We start from the raw sequence: 25741 nt of genomic DNA, 5'->3' as shown, positions 1-25741 counted from the left end.
GCCTCTGAGTGTGGTCTTGGGGTCAGTGTGTATCTGGAAGTGGAGATGCTCGGTGGCTGTGAAGGTGTCTTCGGAGTTGGTCGAGATGTGGATGGTGTTCTTGTGGACGATGTCGATGCCTCCTCCAGTCTGGTTGACGCGGTGCCTCCGGGTGATCTTGTATCCGTCCGGTATGGCTATGGCGATGTCGGGTGCTGAGGAGGCGTTCATCCAGGTATCCGTGAGGAAGGCGACGTCCGGGGATGTGGTGTCGAGCAGGTTCCAAAGTTCCACGGCGTGTCTGTGAACGGAGCGGGTGTTGAGCAGAATGCACTTTAGGTGGTTGCGGTTGGTGCTTGGCTTGGCGGGTACGAGTGGGTTGCAGGTCCGGATGCAGGCGAACTTGCAGGATTGGCAGGTGAAGGGTCGTGGGTGCGTCCTGGGGTGGCTTGGTGGCAGCCGGGGAGGCGTCCGGTGTTGCGTCCTCTCAGGGTGGCGGCGTCGTACGTCCGACGGGTGGGATGGTTTCTGCGGGGACCAGGGGGTCTGGCGCTGGGCGCGGTCCAGGCGCGGACGGGCTCAGACGGGCTTGCCTTTGGCGCGCCTTCGGCGCACAATCGGCGCGCCCGCTGCGCGTGAACACTGCACGTACGCGTGGACTCTGCCATAAATGGAGAGTGGAGGGGGCGGAGCGAGGGAGGAGCAGCTGGGAGGCGGGAGCGGGGTGGCGAGTGGGGAGGGGAGCGAGGTGAGGCTGAAGGAACGGGGTGGGGCCGCGGGGGAGCAGCGTCAGGGAGCGGGGAGGATCAGCGGGAGGACGGAGAGAACAGAAATACAATCAGGGACACAGCAGTGACAAAACGGGGCGCAGGCAAACAGTCAGGGGCACAACAGCGGGAGAAAAAGGGCGATGGAGCGGACAAACCAGTCAGGGGCACAACAGTGACAATCAGGGCACAACAGGGCACAACAGTGGGAGAAACAGAGTACCGGCACAATACAATAACAATCCAACAAAAACAGTTACTGGCAGTGGCGGTAGTGGCGGCGGCAAACGGGGACTGGGCACACGCACGTGGGCCACGCGGCGGGTGGAGCGACCGGCACTGACCAGGTCAGGTCAGGTCACAGCCCCCGCCTCGCGGACCCCACCTTAAGTACTCAGCGGGAGGGAGGAGCAGCTAGGAGGCGGGAGCGGGGTGGCGAGTGGGGAGGGGAGCGATGCGAGGTGAGGCTGAAGGAACGGGGTGGGGCCGCGGGGGAGCAACGGCAGGGAGCGGGGAGCGGGGTGGATCAGCGGGAGGACGGAGAGAACAGTAATACAATCAGGGGCACAGCAGTGACAAAACAGGGCGCAGGCAAACAGTCAGGGGCACAACAGCGGGAGAAAAACGGCGATTGAGCGGACAACCCAGTCAGGGGCACAACAGTGACAATCAGGGCACAACAGGGCACAACAGCGGGAGAAACAGAGTACCGGCACAATGCATTAACAATCCAACAAAAACAAAAACAGTTACTGGCAGTGGCGGCAGTGGCGGCGGCAAACGGGGACTGGGAACACGCAGGTGGGCCACACGGCGGGTGGAGCGACCGGCACTGACCCGGTCAGGTCAGTGTCGGTCCCCAGCAGGCCACCATCCCTGTGAGCGCTAGCCATTCCTAATGGGGTCGCAAATTGTGCCTGCCTCATATTAATGAGGCATGCAATTTGCGACCCCATTAGGAATAGCAAACAGTGTCTGAGATACTGCGGAGCATCCCAACCTGCGAGTCGTAAATGCGACGCAATTTGCGAGTCACAAATTGGTGAGTCGCACATCTGGCCCATAGTGCCAAAAGAAAAGGGAAAGGGAAATAAGGGGTGTAAAGGAAGAACAGAGGAAGAAAGGGTAGAGAATGGAAGAAAGGGACGGAGAAAAGAAAAAAAGGTAGAAATTGACTTTATGACAGAGGGACAGTAGGAGAGTAGTTAGAGAAGTACAAGCAGGAGGAGGAGAGAGAATGGATAAAAATAGGTTGCAAACACCAAGGGAAACGGTTGGAGATGGGAGGAACCTACAAGAAGACACACGTGAAAAGAGAAGATACATTAAAATGGGGTGAGGAAAAGAGGTCAGAGAAGAAACAAAAAAAGTGTCAGAAAAAGTGTTGGAGACTGCAGCAAAAGCAGGAGAGGTAGATGGGGAGGAATTAAGCATAAAATATAATGGATAGCCATAATATTCAAACATATAAAAAGAATAAAGATAGGGAAGGAGAAAACAGTGTGCTGTGCCTATGGCATCAAAATACCTTGAGATGACTGTGTGTTTTCAGAGTTTGTGAGCAGGGATGTACAGCCTAGCTAAGATGAATTCCAGAAAGTAGCCCTTCTCAGCATGATCCACCAATAAAACAAGCAGAGTGGACCAGATGCACACAGTGACATGAGTACAGTGGTGGGTGGTAGGCAGGGGTGGGATAATGTTTAGTCTGGCACACACAAATATATCTGTAGTTTTTGTCAAAGGCTCATCAGATAACAATCCCAAGCGGTGGTCCCCAATTGCATAGCGCATGGGCGCATCGTTCCACAGCCAAAAGTCAAACCAACAACTCAACAGGTGGATTTCAGAACATTTGTTACCTTCTATATATTATCCAGTCAAACTCACCTGTAATCACCAGAACTGTTCACATTGGCAATTACAATAGGTAGAAAGTATGGGTGATTCCTATTTTCCTCTACAAATTCTTCAAACTTCCACTTGTACCTTTTGAAGAAAGTATAAATCGATGTTAACGTTCAAGTCTTTATGCATGCCTGTAGTAATCATGCATGACATGTGTAAGCTATTAAGTACAAGAGCATAAGGTATGGAAAACAGCATAGCTGATCATGGAGAAATGTAGAAGCATGAATCCACTGCAAATATTTGCTTTGGTGTGTTGTAAGCCAAACATCCGTGCACTAAAGGCCTAGGACACAAGTCTACAAATTGCAGGGCAGTACTCCCTCTGGGGTAGAGGGACGAGGGGGAGGGAAGGGGGGGGGGCTTTCAGTGGTTAATTAAAAACAAACAAAGTGTTGAGGCTCTCGTCAGGAGGAAGTTTTCCTGAGGAGAGGACGTGGCGTAATGGTCAGAGATGCCGACTTCAGAGCTGGGTAACCAGGTTCGAGTCTCGGCTCAACATCATGTGATTCTGGGCAAATCATTTAATCTCCCGGTAAATGAATGTGCCTTAACCGGTGCTCATGAAAAGCACTGCTGTTGATGATTAAGTGCTGGTGGTGAGCACTGGAAAATACCAGCTCAAATTAAGCACTGGAGGCTTCATTGATCTCAGGGGGTGCCAGGCTCGGCCGAAGAGGACCATTTATTGTGTTCCTGGGAACAGAGACAAACACCGTGAAACATTTGAAAGAAATCAGTGGCAGTGATTCACTCTCTGAAAGAATATCAGCAACGTCCTCAGTCACTCATGTTGTAGTTGGGAGGAAGTGTGAAGTATGCGTTTGTGTGTGGGGTGTGAGAGCATGTGTGTGTGTGAAGGCGGAAATAACCTTCAAAGTCCCTCCCCAAATTTCTGATAAAGGATAACGCTGTGGATACTTTTACACATTCGAGGAGACCTGGCTGCCTAGAGGATCTTTACAATCAAGTATTCGATTAGAATTTTAAAAGGTATAAATAAACATAATTGCAATATTTGACTTATCAAATATGCTCAGGACTACCAATATAATAGAATAATTGTGAGAATATAGCTTTGTCATTTTGGGGGGTTCTCAATGATTCTTTTTTACATTGGAGTGTGGCATTAAAAAAATAATGGACCTTTGGTTTAGAAGATCGTCAAGCGAAAGTTGACTTTTGTGTGGTATTAAGGACAGAATGAGGTCACATGATTTCCTGCACACTTAGGTGCAGTTTATTGCGATAATCATTTTAGGGCATTCATTGCAATGTAGCAGGGACATACCAAGGGTGCTTTCGGGTTGTGAAAAAGGTCTAAACGCATTACATGCTAGTGAATGAATTGCCAGCTAACCTGATTTGATAAACAATTCTACTGAGTTGTGATTTTCAGGTGACTGGGGGAACTTTTTCAGGGAATTCGTACAGGGTTCCTTCACCCCTCACCAGAACTGCTCATTCTGAACCTCTATGTAGACACTATAGAGACTACAGATCTGGCAGCTCCTCAAGTACCATCTTTTCTGGAGGCAGGTGGATGTATGGTTCCTAAAGCCCCTCCGGAGCCGTGACTCTACCTGACCTTCACAGAGGCCTAGAGGTGTCTTTGGCACCCTCAAAGGCAAGGTACTCCCTTCCATTGGCAATGGTTGGTCTATGACCACAGATACCGTTCCATGCTGCCCCAAAGTGCACTTCCTGTCAGGCTTACTGATCGACAGTGTGCATCTTCCTGAATTATTGACCTTGATATTATGTATTCAGAAGCACTGAGTTAGGTGTCAAGTCCATGTGCTCAGAACAAGAATAATTGATGCATTCAATAAGTAGGAGGTACCTCGGGTTAATAAACGAGGGCCAATGTCATGCTAGAGGTTCAGCAGTCCTAGAGGTTCAGGGCAGCTCCAAGAAATGCCAGCTCTCATTGAAATCTCATAAAGATACATTGAAAATCTCCTTTTGTTTTATCTCTCATGGACCAATAATGGATGCCACCAATTTGGTGTGGTATCAGAATATCAGTGACAGATTAGCGTCTGATATAAATATCTTGTCCTAAATTTCATCCACAAAAATATCAGCCCATTTAAGTTAATAATAGGAAATATACACCAAATGGGACTATATTTTTATAAATTATATTTAGGACAAATAAGTATGACATATGACCCCGCATTTAGGTAATTATGATCAAACTGTTCATACAATGCCAGCACGTGTAATACCTGTCAGCCGTTTTTTCCCCAAACATTTTGCCTGCTTACCTCCTCTTTTTGTTGATTCTTTTTGTTGGCCATGAGACTTAGAGGTCTTTACCACTGCTGACCAGTGCTAAAAGTGCATGTGCTTCTCCCATAAACAAGGTAACGTTAGTGTATACACAATTGGCATATTTAATTTACTTTTAAGTCCCTTGTAACTTGGTATACCATACACCCAGGGCATGTAAATGGAATGCTACTAGTGGGACTGCAGCACTGATTGTGCCACTCATGCAAGTAGCCCTTTAAACTGGTCTCAGGCCTGCCACTGCAAAGCCTCAGTGTGCAGTTTTACTGACATTTTGACTTGGCATTTGACATTTTTGCCAAGCCGTAAACTCACCCTTTTTTTTACACATTAGTCACCCCTAAGGTAGGCCCTAGGTAGTCCATAAACAAGGTGTTGTGTAAATAAAAGGTAGGACATTCACTTTTAAGTTTTGCGTGTCCTGGTAGGGAAAACTGCAACATTTGTTTTTCACTACTGTGAGGCCTACTTCTTTCATAGGTTAACATTGGGAATTCCTTAATACACATTTAAGTTATAATTCATAATTAGAAAGGAGTAGCTGTGTTATGTTTCATATCCTTGGAATGGTAATGATAAAATGTCTTTACTGGTTGAGTTGGATTTAACATTACTATTTTAGAAATGCCACTGTTAGAAAGTGGGCATTTAGCTGCTTCTGCCGCTCTGAGTTCCTGCAGCCTGTCTCCGATACAGGTCTGGGGTGGGTGACAGCTACACTTTGTGCATTCCCTCTAGACAGCCACAAACTCAGGAAGGTTAGGTGTGAATGAGTACGCATCTGCATTCTGACAGCTCTTCCTGGGTAGGAAGGGAGGAAGGGGCTGACACTTACACCTGAACAGATAGTGCAGTGTGCCCACACAAGGGGCTGATTACCCCCTGCGTGCATGCGCAGTTCTCACAAGATTTATGTCTGACGTAGGGGGCATGCCGGAGAGAGACGGCGAGGAGGAGGGCAGCCCGGGGATGCCGCAGTACTGGTAACTGTGTCTATTCCTCTTTAAATAATTTTTTTAATATTTTTTATTAGGTGGGGTGGAGGCGGGGAGCCTACTTTAGCAGGGGTGGGGGGCTGGCTAACTCCTCTCCACTACAGAGTCAGAGTTTTGCCTAAACTGTGCGTTCTCAGCGGAGTAGGCAAACCTCTGCACACTCCGCTGGCAGAGCGGAGTTCTCTGCTCACCCTTACTTATAATATTTACGCTTATTTTTATTATACCATCCAGTTAAAAGTACAGGTTTGCAAAATTTGCATAATTTGCTTTTGTGTAATTGCTCAAAATTTTGGGAAAATAATGCAAAATTCCACAAAAAGCTAATCTGTCATTTAGCTGTTTATTTTTTTTGGGAAAAATATAATTGCCACAAACAACCGCTGTTTTTTTCTGTTCTACTACGTTATCATTTTTCCACAAACTGTGGTGAAATTAGGCGATGTGGTGTAATGAATAATCTGGAGAATTTCATATAACAAGAGTAACTCAAAAAGTTTCAATTTTGCCCAGGTCTAATTATAAACAGGTTTTTGTAGAACTAAATCCAAACTTGTGATGTGAGAACCCTATCCATAAGTGTCAAACATGCAGAAATTTCTAAAGAAGTAGATTCCATGAAGCAAAAATGAGGGTTTTACTGACAAGGGAAACCCAAACATGTTTTAAATAAAAAGCAAAATAAAAGAAAGGTAGCATTTTTCAAAAGGTGAAACATTTTGGGAAATTGAAATCATAAATTCTTCAAACCCAACCTAATACTAATAAACGGAGATTCAAGTTTCTATCTTCTTTAATAGAAAACCCCCTTCTCACACACATTATCATACCTTTTTAGAAAGGCAGCCAGTTTTTCAATCAACAGAGGTAAGAGCCGGTTGACCAGTTGAAGAGATACCTTCTCGGCTCCTTCAATCTCTACATTTAGAGCCTGGAACAGGAATTACATAATTAATTGCAGAATGCCGGTAATAATAACTTGTATCTTAACAGCTATGTGGGTTTCTCAACATATTATGAAACATCAGTTCTGTAGATAAACAGTAAACTAGGCAAGGGTGAAGGTTGACACAAAAATGCATTGTGGCCATTCCAATCAAAATATGAGAAGCACAATCAATGGAAACATCTATTTCATTCGGTGGATGGAATGCTAATTAAACTTTTATAGCAACTTCTGCTATTAATATGGTGCTGTACATAGTTCTTGATCTGGACTTTTGGTGCAGTTCACTGATTTCTATTGAACCATTGCGTATGTGTGGTTTTAGAATCTATATAGTTTTAAATGGGCATAAAGTGCTGTTAGGGTGCACCAAACAAAAAAGTTAAACTGCTACTAAAACCAATCAAGAAGACACAACAGTTTCTCAAAGGCTGTATACCTGCAACTTGGTAAACACACAGAAGATTTGTTGAGGCCAATGTCAGAGCAAAAGTTCAATGTATGTTTTCAGTCAAATAAGGAGCGAATAAAATCCATTTTAAGAGAGTGGGATGCTACCAAAAACCACCAAGGATGCCTGATGCTTCATACTTGAAAATACAGCTGTGGGATAGTCAACAATTAACAGTTCATGTTAGGGGTGTCTAGGAGGGTGGGTCCACTCCAGAATTAAATGGACATACAACCAACCCAAATGGAAATAATGTAAACATTTATTTATTTAATTGCTTTGTAAAATACTTGCATCTTTCAGCCACCTCTTGACACCTGTGTCAACAAAGAAGGCTATTCCAGAGTAAACTAAGCCCCTTCCCAGGCAATGGAATATTTATATTTAAAGTTGGAAGTCAATCTCATGAGGATACTCAGACCCTGTGTACATTGGGGGTCAACCTTTACCAGAGGGGCTATTTCCCTTTTTGGCTAAGTGGTACCCCTAAGGGTTTGAGATTGGGTAGAAAAATCCGTCTGAAGAGGATTTTCTTTGGTTTTCTTTCGAAGACTTTGAGATTTGGTTGATTTCTGAGGTCAAGGCACATTGAAATTCTAGTGCTGTGAGCCCATCAAACAGAACGACCTCCTGTGTGTCTTGCCATGAATCTGGTCTGTGTGATCGTATTTATATTCCTGAACCTAACATTTGTGGGCCACACTTTCAAATGTTGTAAAATGGGTGAGTAGGATTAGAATATTTAAATGCTCAGCATCAATTCACGAAAGCAGATCTGCTCATCTACCCCATATAAAACCTGATTTTTCTGTAGTGGAGAATATTTTTTTAACCATCTTTTAATTAGGCATTTTACAACACAATAACAAACTGGTGGTGAGCCCTGGAAAACACCAGCTAAAATTAAGCACTTGCGGCTTCATTGATCTCAGGGGGTGCCAGGCTTGGCCCAAGAGGACCATTTATTGTGTTCCTGGGAACAGAGAAAAACACAGTGAAACAAGTGAAATAAATCAGTGGCAGTCATTCACTCTCTGAAAGTGTATCAGCACCGTCCTCGGTCACTCATGTTGTAGCTGGGAGGAAGTGTGATAGTATGTGTTTGTGTGTGGGGGGGGGGTGAGAGCATGTGTGTGTGTGAAGGTGGAAATAACCTTCAAGTCCCTCCCCATACTTCTGATAAAGGATAACGCTGTGGATACTTATAGACATTCGAGGAGACCTGGCTGCCAAAAGGATGTTTACAATCAAGTATTCGATTAGAATTTTAAAAGGGATAAGTAAACATGATTGCAATATTTGACTTATTACATAGTTCAGGACTGCCAGTGTAATAGAATAATTGTGAGAATATAGCTTTGTCATTTTGGGGGGTTAGCAATGATTATTTTTTACATTGGAGTGTGGCATTAAAAAGTTAATAGACCTTTGGTTTAGAAGCTCATCAAGCCCCCTCCTTACCACAGCTAATGTGGTGTTGCAAAGGGCCAATGTCCATCTATCAAGAGTCTCTTACCCCTAGATTCCCTGGACTATCAACTGGGGAGGATGGACAAGGATGCCGCCCACCACATGGGAAAGTCTGTATCGTATCCCTGAGGAATACCCAGGTAGTTCTGGGTATTCGAAATCGTATTTTATCGGGTACATTGCCTGGCATTCCCCTAGACACTGGTCGGTGGTGGCCGCACCCATTTCAAGCAACCACTTTGGTGTGGTGAAAAAATGTCAACTGGATTAAATGAAATCCTGCCCAGATGGCCACTTCCGCAAGGTATCAACATCTGGCACCCCACTCATCGTCTTCTATTTTGCCGAGGTCTCCCTCCTATATTTCTCTTAGTGTCTGCAGGGAGGACTGGCGGTGTACCAGGAGTGTAGAATATATTTGGGAGATGGCATGTCTGTGTAAGGTAGTCCTAGTACACTGTATTCCTGTGGGTTATCTTCTTCTAGGTCCAGGGTGTGGCCCAGGAGGATGTGGAGTATAGTCTTAACCAGTATATATCATAGGAACTAACCCCTCGATAGGTCGTATTGCCTCTGCAGTTCTTCAAATGCCAACCATCCCTTTTTGTTATTCAGGTCCCTGAGCTTAGAGATGCCCAGAAAGTCCCACTGTTAATGCCCCGATACCAAGCGTAGTTTAGTAAAGTCCTACAGTTGTGTCTGCAAAATCAGGTGGTCGGCCAAGTCCATCTTAGGCAATGCCCGCTGCCATATCCTGACCACCACAGCAGTAGACTCCAGGAGGTGCAGAACTCTATCCGGTCCGGTCTACAGTCTCCTCGCATAGCCCTGGGGCTCTATTGCCCTTTGATCTGATAGAAGAGAGGGTTCCCTTTGGTCTGCAAAGGGCCACAAGTTTATTACTAATGATTTGGCTTCCCAGTAGTATCAGCTTAAGTCTGGAAGTGCCATAACCCTGTCCACTGGGAGTCTGCTCAGGGTGTAGAGTGCTTTGCGGGGGTTGCCACCATTCCACAGCAGTTTCCTCATTTTAGCCTCAACTGCCTGAAAAAAAGGTATCAGGGACTTCGAAGGTGAATTTTGTAAAATATACCAAAATTTAGGGAGGTAGATGACTTTATATAGTGCGTCTGTGCCAAATCGGGAAAGAGGAAGGCTGCATCAGTATGTCACAGTGGCATCTAGTCAACACCCAGTCTAGATTACATTCGTGGAATAATTTCGAGTGGCAGAATCATTGCCAGTTTCCCCAATCTTTAACTGTATGCCAGGCATCCAAAAAGACGCTGGAATTAATGTTTAGGTATATGTTTCATGTTTTTATGCACTCACTAAGCACTACTTCATCTCCACTTTTGTAATTAAGTCATACTAAAAATTGCATACATATTGGAAAATATATACTAGCAACAGAAACCCTCTCAATCAGAGTGTTGTTCTTTATGTGCAATTCACGTGAGAACAGACTACTGGGTTGTCAAACTGATACATTGAGTGGTGGCCTCCTAAAACATTTTGAAGGGATTCCTACATGATAAAAGAGACTCACAGTGCACTTTTTATATAACTAGTGGATCTGTACGGCATTAAGCATGACTGATCCAGGACCACAATTTCGATGATCTGCATGAGGCAATTCGCCAGGACCATTTTGCAAGTATCTTAACTTACAGGTTTAATGGGGATATCGCTCAATAGGACTCACACTACTCCGGTGCCTTACCCGGCGTATGTATCATAACTATATGAGACTGCCTGAAGTCCCCGGGGAGTTCACCCTGAGCCCTCAATTTGTAAAACAAGGTCTGCATCGGTGGCACCACCCTACAATTAACACATCTTGAAGAATTCCAGAGGGAAGCCATTTGGTCCCGGCATCTTCCTGCTTTTGAGTTGGAAGAGGGCCTCGACAATTCCTTGCCCGTAATATCAGTTTCAAGCGACCGTCTATCTGTTCTAAGTATGAAAGTGGGATATCAGCTAACATTTCTGACATATCACTCTCGGCTGCCTGTGAGAGACAGGGGCTGTAAAGATCATGGAGAAGTTGGGCAAAAGCCTGTGCTATACCCTCTGCGGTGACAATCAGTGTGCCCTGGGGAGTACAGATCACAGAGAACCATCGCTGGCCCTCCTCCATTTGAGCCAGCCATGCCAGCAGTTTCCCTATCTTGTCCCCCTGTTTATAGATCCTACTTTGCTTAACACTATAAAGTGGTCGGGTCTACTGTAGCAATGTTTGTCGATATCGCTCCCTGAGTTGGGACAAGCAGGCAACTAAGTCAGAGTCTGGAGCTTCTATGCAAGTTGCTTCCCCTAATTGTATTTCCTCTTCTAGGTCCAGTAAACTGGCCACCCTGTCTTGTCTCTTTGTGGTAAATAAATAAATAATACCTCTATTTTTGAATAAATAAATGAATAACAGATAGCTCAATAAATAAGAGTCAAGATTCGAGGTAGTAGGAGTTTTGCAGGTTTAATACAGCATAAGGACAGGAACAGGACAACCTGCACAGGAATAGGATGGCAGCGCTGCCGGGGGCAGGATCGGAATCGGCGTAATCGGCGTAACATTTAATAACAGTGCACGATCATATATACTAAAACAGTTGCATTATAATACATACGATAGGCGGAGCAGTGGGTGGAGCAAAGGGTGTGACGCGTAGCAGTCGCGAAAGATAAGGGTGAAAGTAGGTGTAACAGAGCGTATACATAGACATGTGATGCAAACGTAACAGAATATGTCATGAATGGGGCGGAAACATGAAGGGGGCTACCTAAGGAGCCGGGATCTCTGACCTAATGGTGCGCGCAAACTGGCAATGACGGGTTACTAGGAGAAGCTGGGGGCTACGAACTCTGTGCTAGGAGCAGAGACTGAAGTCTGGAGAGTCAGGGCGACATGTACCTAAACAGTATCTAGTATCTGATGTTTAGAGAACATGTTGATAGAATCCAAAAGTTATCGGGGTAAAGGCGAACAGACTCTAAGACTAGAGCATGCATTATTCTACATGTAGTGCGTGATGAAGAATATTAAATGACCATTAAATGCAGTATTTCTCTTACATGGAGACGTAAAGGCTAGACAATGACGGAAACTATTGATGCAGTTCAGTAGCTTAGGAATGCAGAGAAGGAGGGCTGAACTGATAACTGGAATCATAACATACTCTTGGCAGACTCAGAGGCAGAGCTAGGCTGAGCCGGGCACTGCGAGGCAGGAAGTAAGTGAAGGGTCGAGGATACAGGTGGGGGCTGTATCGCTCCTCAGCGAGGCTTCAGGAGACAGGAGCTGAAATCTGGTGTCCGGGCCCTTTTGAGGCCTAGAAACGGGGACTTTACAATGGAATAACGTGCACACTGAGAAACGTGGCAACGTAGCTTTACATAGGCCTGATATTCGTAGTATTCACGAGAACTGGAAACTGACATACTAGAGGTGGACACAACTGTAATTGCGTCTTTAATCAAACATGGGGAATACATATGCATATTAATCATGCACAGATAACATATGATGGAGGACGCGTAGGGACACAGAACATGGCAAAATTTACTTTTCCACATTCCCTCCTTGTCACTACGTTTCCTTCAGGAAACATCAATATTCATGATACCATCTATCATTTCATACAGTATCATTTGCTCGTCTCGAATTTTCTTGGAACGGGTTTTAGAACGGGGCTGGGGACTAGGAATACAAGAGGTAGCACAAATGCCGCAAATCGCAGGGCCACATTGTATACAGAGGCAGCAGCTGAATATGATCGCTACTGCAATACCCAGAAATGACAAGACTTTCCATCCCCAGGCGGAAATTATACTCCAGAGCCAACCGGACCATGTCCAGGTGCCTGGATCTTGGTGTAACAGATGGGCAATTTTATGGAGTCTGGTTATAGCTGAATAAACAGACGGCGCGTTATTTGGAATGAAAATGCAGCAACTAGATCCGATGACTCTACAGGCCCCGCCCCTATCGGCCAATATGACGTCAAGGACGAGACGATTCGGGAGCACGACAATTCTCATAAAGGATTGTTCTTCGGTTAAATTACTTAGAGCAGAAGTAGTCTCAATTACTACTGCTTCGAGTGTTCTGGTTAATCTACGTATCAGTTTACTATTCACGACTGTACCTAAATAAGGGAAGACACCTTTATTGATATCTATATATTGTTCTAGAGCAGTTTCAGTATAATCGACAATCGGGAGGTTTCTCTTGTGTCTAGTATGTACTAGGTGGGAATTCCTATGGTAGTCGGGTGGGGCTAGAAAAACCGGTGGCAGTAGGAAGGCAATGTAACAGGTTCCCTCCCAATCGAGGGGCAGACGAACATATGCGGTCTGACCACAAATAAAATAAGAATGACGTGAAGCTTTGAAAATAGATTTCCCACTGTCACTATATTTGACAATAGTAGTACAATCACTATGTCCTACATGTACGGAACCATTATTTCGGACACATAATTCACCTTTGACTGGTAGTACTGAAATAGTAGGTAAGTCTGGAGTAGTATCAGACTGAACATTCAGGACCATGAAATTCGAAGAATAATTACCTAAATTGTAAACTTCATTTTCTAGATCTAACCCTGTTCTGTGGGGAAGACCTTGCTTGTCTGGGAAACATGTACTATTAAGAAAAGACATATCTGTTGAAGATGACGTTAACGTGGACCATGCTCCACACGAACCATTATGTGAAAATGGATAAGGAAAGAGTGGCAGAACTCCCTTCGGTGTCTGAAAAGGGGGGAGTCGACCACACACCCAACAATTAGTGGCATTGCTGGTCTGGTGTGAATAATGTAACATGCGGATAAAAGAATTATTACGCATAGCAAGGCGGTAAGAGAGTTCATGAGGAGGCAGATCACTAAACGTGTGCTCTACTGTAACATTAGAAGACTTATTTACATGAGAAACTGGAAAATACAGGTAAAATGCATAACTGGTGCAGGAAATCATAATACTGAGAAATAATATGAAACATAGAAAAACGATACATCGGATTGAGTTTTGACTAACTCTCTCACTATGGGGGTCTATTTTATACATGTCAGAAACCGGTATAACCGTTTCACCTAGGGGAGGACTTAGACAATCAAACTGGCTGACTTATTTTACTAGACCTTAATTTGAGCTTATACTCCTGTTGCGGAGTTGTCTCTAACAGGGAGGGTGCAGTAACATTGTCTTTTGCGGGACAGTCCTTAAGAATGGTACTTTGGCAGTCTTTAGAATCCTGGGAAATGTTCTTTGAGACTGGCTTCAATCCATAAAAATTTTTAATATGCGAAAGATGCACCCAGCCTTTGCGTCCCTCCAACTTCACGGCTGTACGGGTGGCGAGGAGGACCTGTCGGGGCTCCTTCCAGCGAGGCTCCAGCGGACTTGATCGGTCGAAATTACGCACTAGGACCATGGATCCGGGAACGATTTCATGCGGTGCCACCTCGGTATTGTCTGGAAATGCGGCGGCAACCTGTGAACGACAAGAGTTGAGGGCAGACATCAAGGAAGCTAGGTAATCTGTCAGCATATTACTTGAAACATCGGTAATACTTCGAGGTCTAGGTGTACCCCACATGTTAGGGGGACGGCCGAAAACGACCTCATACGGGGACAGACCTGATCTGGAATGTGCGACCATGCGCATATAGAACAAAGCGACTGGCAGAGCTACTAGCCAGTCTACACCTTTCTCTTGACATACTTTTGCAATACGGATTTTCAAGGTCTGATTATGTCTCTCTACGAGACCGGCTGCTTCAGGATGGCGTACACAATGGAACCTCCACTGGTACCCTAACAATAGGGAAACATGCTTCATGAGTTCAGATGAGAATGGCTGGCCGTTGTCAGAATACACGACTCTAGGGAGTCCATAACGGGGGAAGAACTCACGAACCAACTGCCTGGCAGTGGTCGCAGCTGTGTAATCTGGAACTGGATATGCTTCTGTCCACCTGGACAAAGCGCATACAACTACGAGGACATACTTGAAACCTCGACATCGCTCCATCTGAATGTAATCCATCTGGAGGACTTCAAAAGGGTGGTCAGGGGGCTGGAATCCACCTTGTTCCACCGGGACACTTTTACCTGGATTGAACTGACAACATATCATACAGGTACGGACTTTCTGCTTGGCTGCAGCTCGTAGATGCTTGTTGAACCAAATATTCTGGATACTGTCTAACATAGCTTTCTCTCCTAGATGTGCTGGACTATGTGCGGTATTAATAATGACTTGAACCATAGAGTCGGGGAGAAACCATGTGGCTCTACCCTTTGTCATCCATCCCTGATCTGTCTGGACCCCTCCTTGTTCGGACCATTTCTTGATTTCATCGGGAGTAGCGTGTAACTGGATATCTATGACATCTTGAGTAGGGTCCTTAACTGTCATACAGGTAGTCAGATCTGGAGTGTATGTCGGTGTCTTATTTACTGGAACGTCTGGTGTCTGTGCTGTAAGTTTGGCTGTGCGATCTGCTAGATCATTACCTTGGGAAATAGTGTCAGTAACTTTCGTATGTGCTTTGCACTTCATGATAGCAATGGATGTCGGTAAGTGTATGGCATCTAACAGAGCCTGAATGAGGAGACCATGCTGAATCTTGGTTCCATGAGAAGTCATGAAACCTCTCTCCTGCCAGAGCACTCCAAAGTCGTGTACGACTCCAAATGCATAACGTGAATCTGTGTAAACATTAACTTTCAGGTTCTTGGCGTGAATGCAGGCTTGCGTCAGAGCAACTAGCTCTGCTGCTTGAGCAGACAGGGTGTCAATACGGTGTGTTTCAATAACTTCAGTGTCAGTAGTCACTGCATACGCGGCTACTAGTTCTCCTGTACTTGTTCTCATGCATGAACCATCCACATAAAGTGTCAGGTCGGGATCTGGTAATGGAATATCTGTCAGATCTTGTCTTGGCTTTGTCATGATGTTAACTACTTCCACACAGTTGTGTGTGGCAGGATTCAAAGTAACTGATGGTAACAGTGTAGCAGGATTTAAAACGTTGCAGCGTCTGATTTCTATGTGTGGCTGGAACAGTGTCAATTCATAACCTGTTAAACGTGCAATTGTCAAGTGCTGAGTTTGTGTTCGGTTTAAAAGAACTTCCACGGAGTGTGGAACTTGTACTGTCAAGGAGTGTCCTAATACTATGGAATCACTTTGTCTGATAGCTAGGGCTGTGGCTGCAACTGACTTGAGGCACGCAGGCAGAGCCTGGGCTACAGGATCTAATGTGCTCGAAAAGTAAGCACATGGCTTGTATTGTCCTGCTTGATCTTGTGTGAGAACAGATAATGCTGTACCTTCACGTTCTGTGACGAAAAGTGTAAAAGGCTTACTGTAGTTCGGTGTAGCTAGAACCGGAGCTTGACATAGGGCTTTCTTTAACTCATTAAAACTAAGTGTATGTTCAGATGTCCAAGGGAGGACAGTCGATACGGCTGCCTCCTGTGTCGTTAACTGTATCAGTGGCTTGGCTAGAAATGCATACTGAGGAATCCATTGTCTGCAGTAAGAAGTGAGGCCAATAAAAGCACGTACCTCCTTCTGGGTCTTGGGCTGAGGAAGACTCGCTATTAACTGGATACGGTCAGGTGTCAACTGCCTACCCCTCTTGGACAGTAAGTGTCCTAAGTAGACCACTTGCTGGACACAGAATTGAAGCTTAGAAGGGGACACCTTGTGCCCCATCTCGGCAAGGAAATACAATACTGTAAGTGAGGCTCGCTCGCAAGCACGTTCAGAACGGGCTGTGATCAGTAGATCATCGACATACTGGAGCAGGGCAGTGTCAGTTGGCATGTGAATATTGTCTAGTTGTCTCTTAAGTGCTTGACTGTAAATACTAGGACTTTCTGTGAAACCTTAAGGAGCTCGTGTGAACATATAGCTCCTTCCATTTAAACAAAATCCGAAAAGAAACTGGCTGTCTGGATGAATGGGAACACTAAAAAATGCGTTCTTGAGGTCTATGACTGTAAAAAATGAAGCTTCTGAATCAATGGCTGTCAATAGGGAAGAGATATCTGGGACAACTGGGTACTGGGGAATAATACATTTATTAAGCTCTCGGAGATCAATCACTAATCGATATACTGGAGGTGCATTTGGATCAGTACGTTTCATAACAGGAATGATCGGAGAATTACATACATTGGAGTCAGTTTCTACAACTACTCCTTGAGCGATGAGCTCGTCAATAATTTTGGATAAGGCTGCTACAGCCTCAGGTGGCAATCTGTACTGCCTGATTCGTGGCAGGACTACACCTGGCTTGAGAGTCACACGATGGGGTGTGATTTGCATATAACCAACATCAGTTGGACCTTGCGCCCATAGATGCTGCGGGACATTGGACAATCTTGGATCAAAATCTCGTAATACATAGTGACCCTTGAAGTCACGTAGGAACAATCGTATTCCCTCTGGGGAACAGCATATAACTGCACCTAATTCTTTCAGTGTTTTAATGCCTAATAGATTTTCTGGACATGACTTAGTAAGTAACAGGTCAGTAGTGCGGGACAATGGACCTACTTCTAGAGTAACTGGCTTTGAAATTTCATTTACAATAGGTTTTCCTGAAAATCCAAGGGAAACATTTCTAGAGCCTGAGAGCGGAGCCCCTGGAACTTCGGCGTGACTTATAGTGGTCCTACTTGCCCCTGTATCAATCAGAAACTTTCTGTCTTTCCCTAGTACTTGACTATGAACATAGGGACCTTCTTGATCTACAGGTATCTCGATGAGAGGCAAGCCTACCTCCCTCTCTAGGCTGTTTCATGAATACGGTTGATACTCTGGATACTCGGACTGTGCATACTGATACATCTGCTGTGTAACATGCTGTGTTGCAGCAATAGGCTGCGGTACAGTAACTGTCTGTGGTGCATTCTGTGGCTGAGAAGTCTGTGAAACTTGTTCTTGTCTAGGCGGACGTGGTCTTTCTTTAGTCTTACCAGTAGCTATGTTGTGTTTCAGAACTACACACTCGTTTATAAAATGACCTGGCTGTTTACAATAATTGCAGTTCCCTTTAACGGGAGCTGCAGGATGACTGGCTTGACTCGGACCCCTCTTCTGACTGTCTTGAGGAACAGATTGTGCAACTAGTACTTTCATTTTCGTGTCTTTCATACGCTTTCTCTCGTGTTCTTGTTCTTCTCTGATTCTGTTCTGGTGGTATTGGAGCATCTGTAACATCTGGGACGGGGTATTAGCTTGCCAGGTACTTTCGACTTTCAAAACTCGATTCTTAACTTGAGGACTTGAGTTCTTGACTAATTTAGTAACAAAAAGATGAGGGAATGACTCGCTACTCGTCTTGAGGCCACTGTTTATGGTAAAACATTTCTCAAATCTGGAATAATAATCACTAATATCTTCGTCTTGTTTCTGTTTACATGCTGAGATTGCATCCCAGTCTTCCTTTCTAGTTGTCAATAACCTAGGCAAAACTTGTATTAATAATTCTGGTAATTCTTTACATTTATCTCCAAGACCGGTACCTGGTACTCGTGCCTTGTCTTCAGCTTCTAGGACTGTCCAATCGATCTTTTTCTCTCCCACCTCCCATTCTTTTTCTTTGAGTTTCTCATATACCCCTGCGGGCAACAGGACTTTTAACATTTTAATAATATCTGGATACGTGTATTCTCCCATACGGAGCATGTCTTTTAATTCTCGGTGGAACCCTGCTGGATCTTTGTCATGACAGGGAATTAACTTTTTCATCTCTAAGAGTTCCATCTTTGTGATCGGGGTGTAAACAAACACTCGTTGCATTTCACCACCGTCTGTCTTAATTGGATGCACTTCTCGTAACGGATTCTGTCTGTCTATGTAAAAGGGTTTACTTTCTGGGGGTGAGACATGAACAAAATGCGGGTTCAAAAACATACTATATTTGTGGCGCTGTTCTAGAATGACACTAATTAAATCGGTACCTAAACCTTTCCATTTATACTGGAGTAACTCGTTCAGGACATCATGTAACGGACCTGGATCAGAATGTTGACCCTCATACAATGTAATGAGGTGCTGAATCATATACATACCCGCCAGTCGCTGCTCGGCTGGGGGCATTTTCAGAAACATTTGTGCCACTATTTCGTCTGGAAAAGTGGTAGAATCAGTAGTCCATCGGACTGCTGATCGGACTAGTTCTTGTTCATGCATGGTACTTAACTCGCTATAACCGATTCGTGATTTCAGAATGTGATCGGTGGCTTGAAATACTTGTTCTAGAGAACCTTGTTCTGGTGCTGGATGATGAAAAATTGACTTGTGTTCTAGGCGCAAATGGCGATCTGGAAATCTAGATTTTCCTACATACGCTATTCTGTCGGGATTCTCGTCCTCTACCTCTTCTGTAGAAGAGTCATTTTCTTTCTCGCTTACTTGTGCTGCTTTACGTTGATCGTGTAACCTTATTATTTCTTTACGAATTTTCTTGTACATACTCTCTATACTACCGATAGTCTTGTGCTTACCCTCGGCTATATTATCACTCCACCTTGTCAGGACTTTCATTTCGGCTCGATCTTTGGTCGGATAATCTTGTTCCCTTATTAGACAATTAATCAGAAACTTTAATAGCATGAGCTGGACTTCAACTTTTCTTTGGCACATGACGTCACTAATACTTTCTGGATCATTCCCTGTACGGATGAAACGATATATTCTGTCTAGATCTTCTTTCATATCTGGTAGGGTAACTAGATACTCGGTCACCTTTCTTACGCGTAATGAATATAAAACCATATTATCCTCGCCTGGGACTGGATCATAGCCACATTCGGTAAGGGCTTTTCTTATTTCTGCAACAGACTGATATCTGGGCGTACGCTGTGACGCTTGTGCATGTAATTCGGCTAACGTTAAGCGCTTGTGTGGCGGCGGGGTTTGAGGAGGACCTCCCCCTGCGGCCCCTAAACTAGAGTCGTCTACTGATGCTCTTCGTCCTGGCAGAGTGGGAAATGGAAATGTAGGCTGGACTTGTATGGCGGGCTGGACCGGGGGTACCGTAACAGGTACTCCGGTGTCTGGAGGAGCGGGAAGTGCCTGATTTACAGGGACTGGCGGAGTAGTAACAGGATTTGCATATTCTGGGACTGTGTCGTCCAAATAGGACGAGATGAAAATATCAGCTGCGGTCGGTTTGTGACGTAGCTTGGTCGGAACTAATGGTGGCGGAAAGTTACTGGATGCCTCCGGGGTCGCTTTTGGCAAGCCCTCGGCAAGAAGAGGATACATACCCTTAATAAGAGCATGCCTCTGTCTGTCTGACTGTTCGGTTTTAACTCGTTCACCAATCTCGATTAATTCCCTTTCTTGGGCTCGTTCTAAGGATTCTCTACTTAGTTCAGACTTTCTGATTTCTTTTTCGGTTCTTTTATGAGATTCTTTGCGCCATAACTCGATGGCATCTTTCTGTGACTGTCTGGCTTTCTTTTTCCATAATGCTTCTTCTACTCGCATGATGCACTCGGCATCCCATGTGCCCGATACGGGCCATCTATACTTTTCCTCTAACTGTTTGGTATACTCTACCCATAAATCTAGATACAATATGGCGCTTATGCCATGCTTCTGATACATAAAATGACCTGGACTGTCCCTAGGCGGGACAGGAACTGCTGCTTCTAGCAGACCTTTTCTAGTTCTCAACTGACGCAGTTTTGAAAAGAGCGGCATGACTGAACTATAATCTGGACACAATACAATACATAATAAACACGATAACTACTTCACACTCATACCACGACATCAAAGTACGTGAAGAACATTTAAAATAACAGTTCGAACAGAATACCACCTGGAATACGGAAAACAGAATACATGAATTTTCTCGAGAACAGAACTGACTAGAACAGGAACTAGATGCACTGCTGAAACAGTACGAAACTTACCGGTCTCATACAGAGACACGTCAGGACCCGCATCCACCGAAGTGGACACTTCGTTTGTGGGACTGTGTACCACCAACCCACGGACCAGAGTCAATTAGATTGACCCTGTCTAGATACTACCCCAGCAACGGTACTCACCGGGCAGCAAGAACGGAAGGCCTCGGTCTGGGCTGGACTGCTTCGACGCCGGACGGACGAACTTCGGACTTCTGTTACGGGTGGGCCTCCGGATACCTCGGACCTTGGACTCTCGGCTTGGGCTCTGGTCGGGACTCGCCGCGTTCCTCCACCGTCTCGTCTGGATGCTGGACCGCCTCCTCCGTCTCCTCCGTGGGCCTGAGGGATACTTGAAGCAGAAATATCTGCCGGTGCGCAGAAGAGTTCCGTCACGACTGCAGAGGGTCAGGGGGTCGGCGTGGCTTCACCGACGCGTGGGGAAAGGGCAAGTCCCTGTTCGGGCGCCATTATGTGGTAAATAAATAAATAATACCTCTATTTTTGAATAAATAAATGAATAACAGATAGCTCAATAAATAAGAGTCAAGATTCGAGGTAGTAGGAGTTTTGCAGGTTTAATACAGCATAAGGACAGGAACAGGACAACCTGCACAGGAATAGGATGGCAGCGCTGCCGGGGGCAGGATCGGAATCGGCGTAATCGGCATAACATTTAATAACAGTGCACGATCATATATACTAAAACAGTTGCATTATAATACATACGATAGGCGGAGCAGTGGGTGGAGCAAAGGGTGTGACGCGTAGCAGTCGCGAAAGATAAGGGTGAAAGTAGGTGTAACAGAGCGTATACATAGACATGTGATGCAAACGTAACAGAATATGTCATGAATGGGGCGGAAACATGAAGGGGGCTACCTAAGGAGCCGGGACCTCTGACCTAATGGTGCGCGCAAACTGGCAATGACGGGTTACTAGGAGAAGCTGGGGGCTACGAACTCTGTGCTAGGAGCAGAGACTGAAGTCTGGAGAGTCAGGGCGACATGTACCTAAACAGTATCTAGTATCTGATGTTTAGAGAACATGTTGATAGAATCCAAAAGTTATCGGGGTAAAGGCGAACAGACTCTAAGACTAGAGCATGCATTATTCTACATGTAGTGCGTGATGAAGAATATTAAATGACCATTAAATGCAGTATTTCTCTTACATGGAGACGTAAAGGCTAGACAATGACGGAAACTATTGATGCAGTTCAGTAGCTTAGGAATGCAGAGAAGGAGGGCTGAACTGATAACTGGAATCATAACATACTCTTGGCAGACTCAGAGGCAGAGCTAGGCTGAGCCGGGCACTGCGAGGCAGGAAGTAAGTGAAGGGTCGAGGATACAGGTGGGGGCTGTATCGCTCCTCAGCGAGGCTTCAGGAGACAGGAGCTGAAATCTGGTGTCCGGGCCCTTTTGAGGCCTAGAAACGGGGACTTTACAATGGAATAACGTGCACACTGAGAAACGTGGCAACGTAGCTTTACATAGGCCTGATATTCGTAGTATTCACGAGAACTGGAAACTGACATACTAGAGGTGGACACAACTGTAATTGCGTCTTTAATCAAACATGGGGAATACATATGCATATTAATCATGCACAGATAACATATGATGGAGGACGCGTAGGGACACAGAACATGGCAAAATGTACTTTTCCACATCTTTCCTGTAACATGGGAAATGATATGACCTCTCAGCACTGTCATAGAGGCCTCTCAGAAAGTCAGCTCCGAGGCCACCGACCTGTTTGTCAGAAAGTAGTTGGAAGTTTTCTTCTGAATAAGTTTCACGATGGCCCAATATGTTAACTCCCAGGGGTCGAGGCGCCAGCCCCAGTAGGAGTGTGCTCCTTGGCACCAGAGTTTAGTGAGTAAATGGGAGGGAGTGGTCTGAATTGCTTCTCGGTAAGTAACCCATGCTACAATGTCTGTGACATTGGGGTGTAGGTACTAGGAAGTAGTCTAATTGTGCCAATGAACGAGCCACATTGGAAGAGTAGGAGTATTCCTTAGTCTCAGGGTGTGTGGCCAGCCATACGTGTGTGTATGGAGATGTGCATTATCTCTGGGTGACCATCCCCACTGAAGATCTCTATCTACATCCTACTGTAGGGTCAAGTTGAGTTCCCCTCCATTGATCAGCAACACACCCGGGATGCCGGTCAGCTACTTTCGCAGGCTTTCCCCTGAAGTCCCGGAGGGAGGGACCAGGATGCCACTAACAACCTTTCCTTGTTCCACCTGCCCTTTATGGTTGCCCAGCATCCTAAGAGGGTTCACCCACATTTTCACCACTGGGAAGGACAAGGACCTACGAACAAGCATCCCATCCTCCTAGATAAGGTGGAGTAACCTGCATAAACCATGGTGTTGTAGCGGCTCCTACACAGAAGTCTACAGTTGTTGCCTGTCAGGTGTGTTTCCTGGAGTACTATGAAGTCCAGGGAGTGCGGGGCAAGATATTTGAGCAGCGCCCCCATTTCAATTTATAACAGAGCCATTTAAATTCAATGATATAATCTTAAGGGAGATCAGTATTTGAGATGTAACCAGTAGCATAATTGAGGGTTGTCTCTGGGCACTCTGATGGGTCTCTGCCGTTTCCCTGTCCTATGATCAGTTCACTCTGCTGCAGCCTCCCCACCATCCCCAACTCTACCTACACTCTCTATGACCTTGTGCTGCACGTTCAGAACTACCCACCACCCCAATGCAAGAGGTGCCTGTCGCTCTTCCCAACATGCATCATACATTACCAGCTTAATAAACTGGTCACAGTGTTGTCTCATAAGGGCTAGGCCATGCAGGTATACCGTAGACTGCCCGCTGACATACCAGACTAGGCTTTTCTGCATCCTCAGCACCTGGGCTGACCTCTCTGGTTCTATCCTCACCTCCCAGGTCGTTGTGTAACCACATCCATTGTCATAGGGATGACAACTGGGGGGATCATACTCTTCCGTGTCCTCCCTGGTGCCAAGTGGCTGCGTTAGGACTGAGAAAAAACGCCATCATTTAGATGCACACGCTTCTTAAGTTGACTTCTTCTCTTACACAATGACTTTTGACATACATTTGCTTGCGTGACTGTGTAGGATTAGTTTCTCTGAAACCATATTGTTTATATTTCAACTTTGTTGCCACACTATCACGGCACCTTGAAAATATAGTACAAGGCCTAAATGTACATTGTGCAAATGTTGTTGTTTGTTGATCGCCCGTAAGGCAACACAGCTATCATAAGAGGACAATCAATGTCATCTTGGCTGAGGCTTGGGCACGGAAGCATGGGTGTTGTTTATTATAAATACACAAACATTTCCGGGTTTCGAGGGAGGAGCACTCTGCATTCACTGCAAGGTCGCGGCTTGTTGGAAATCTCAGCCCAGCTGATTCCTGTTTTCCCTCTGTGAGGAGGGATGTCCAACTTGTGACCAAGACTGGGACCTGCATACACTTACACTCAGGTAATGGGAAGTTAGATCATCCAGTAAGGGATATGGCAAATCACCTGGCCTAGGCAACTAGGTTAGGGAATGCATAGTAGGAGTACACTATTCACAGTACTTATATGCCAGCATATATATGACAAAATAGAACCTGCAGCTGACTTTACGTTTGAGCACATCAATCGTAAGTGTCCTCTGTTTGTTAGAGTCCTGTGCTAGTCCACCACGGGACCTGCTGCAACACAGTCCCACTGGAATCCAGATACAAAATGCAACAAAAACGTGGAGACCGCACCAGGGATGAAGTCACAACTTGGTCACTTTTTGTGAAACAAAATCTTTATTATTCTTAGTATAAAAACGTAACAACCAACGCGTTTCGTTCCTACACAAGGAACTTCCTCAGGGAAAAAGACGATCATTAACTGGGTTCCTAGACTTGTCCCAGAGTGTTCGACAAGGACATAATAGTCCCAGTTTCTCCGTATCAGTATCTTTGAAACTTGTGCCCAAACAAGCGTTTAAAAAAAAGGCTAAATTCTTTCCACAGTCCTGTAGATAAAAGTGACTCCCCTACCCGGGTTTGGAGCCGATCACAGCGGACTTCAAGAAACACAAAATGTTTTCATGCGAAGGTAAGTAATTTATGATAAAGTGCACCACACAGGGAAATAAGCTGTGGGTCCTTATATCAGTAGGTGGAGACGATCATAGTAAATCCAAATCAGTAACAATTTCCCTTCAGCACGCAGAATCACGGCATCATGGACCATATATCGTGGAACCCTGTTTTCCCTCTGTGAGGAGGGATGTCCAACTTGTGACCAAGACTGGGACCTGCATACACTTACCCTCAGGTAATGGGAAGTTAGATCATCCAGTAAGGGATATGGCAAATCACCTGCCCTAGGCAACTAGGTTAGGGAATGCATAGTAGCAGTACACTATTCACAGTACTTATATGCCAGCATATATACACTGCTTTAGAATGATGGTGGAATTGTTTATCCTTTTCACTGTTCTCATTGCAGCACATGTCTTTTATACAAGAACCAGTATGGTTCAATAAATATTAAAACGCCTTGCTAAGCATTTCTTGTGTATCTCTCTGGGTATGCATGAGTGACTGAGCGAAAGGGTTCTAAATCTGTTACCACGATTCCTAGGGGGGAGTCAGGGTTGCCATGGTCTGAGGTGGCTCACACATGTGTTAGCCTCTGATTTTAGGGGGGAAATAGTGCACAGTGAGGTAGCAGGACTATAGACCTCTGAGGGGGTGCGGGAACCAGACTCGCACCATCCCAATGTTTATGTTGTCCAACAAACGCACAGTTATACAGGTGAGGAACAAGCCATTAGACACCAGAGGCAGAAGTACCTTAATTCGATTGTCTAAGATCTCTTTCCAGTGTCTCCCAATGATTCTGCAAGTTCAGTAGATGGCCCCACTGCAGTTCTGCCACCACCTTGTCCCTTTCTGCCTGTGCCTCCACTTGTGTGGGAGTTGCCTTGGGATGCCGGCAAA

At 45.3% G+C, this 25741-nt stretch overlaps 1 protein-coding gene across 2 annotated transcripts in view; it reads right to left on the bottom strand.

Annotated features, from left to right (window-relative positions):
- The window catches only part of LOC144781402 (tumor necrosis factor alpha-induced protein 2-like), a 201641-nt gene that overhangs the window by 46321 nt on the left and 129579 nt on the right, over positions 1-25741 (bottom strand). For both annotated transcript variants that reach the window (XM_078660232.1, XM_078660231.1), the window contains exons 6-7: positions 6775-6875; positions 2637-2735 (exon numbers count right to left, since the gene is read on the bottom strand). In XM_078660232.1, the coding sequence (XP_078516358.1) occupies positions 2637-2735; positions 6775-6875 (200 nt within the window). The remainder of the gene's footprint in view (positions 1-2636; positions 2736-6774; positions 6876-25741) is intronic.

The sequence above is a fragment of the Lissotriton helveticus genome, chromosome 9 (genome assembly GCF_964261635.1).
Source record: "Lissotriton helveticus chromosome 9, aLisHel1.1, whole genome shotgun sequence".
In the NCBI taxonomy this organism is placed as follows: domain Eukaryota; kingdom Metazoa; phylum Chordata; class Amphibia; order Caudata; family Salamandridae; genus Lissotriton; species Lissotriton helveticus.
Note: the sequence above shows the minus strand (reverse complement) of the source record. Positions and strands in the feature narration are given on the sequence as shown.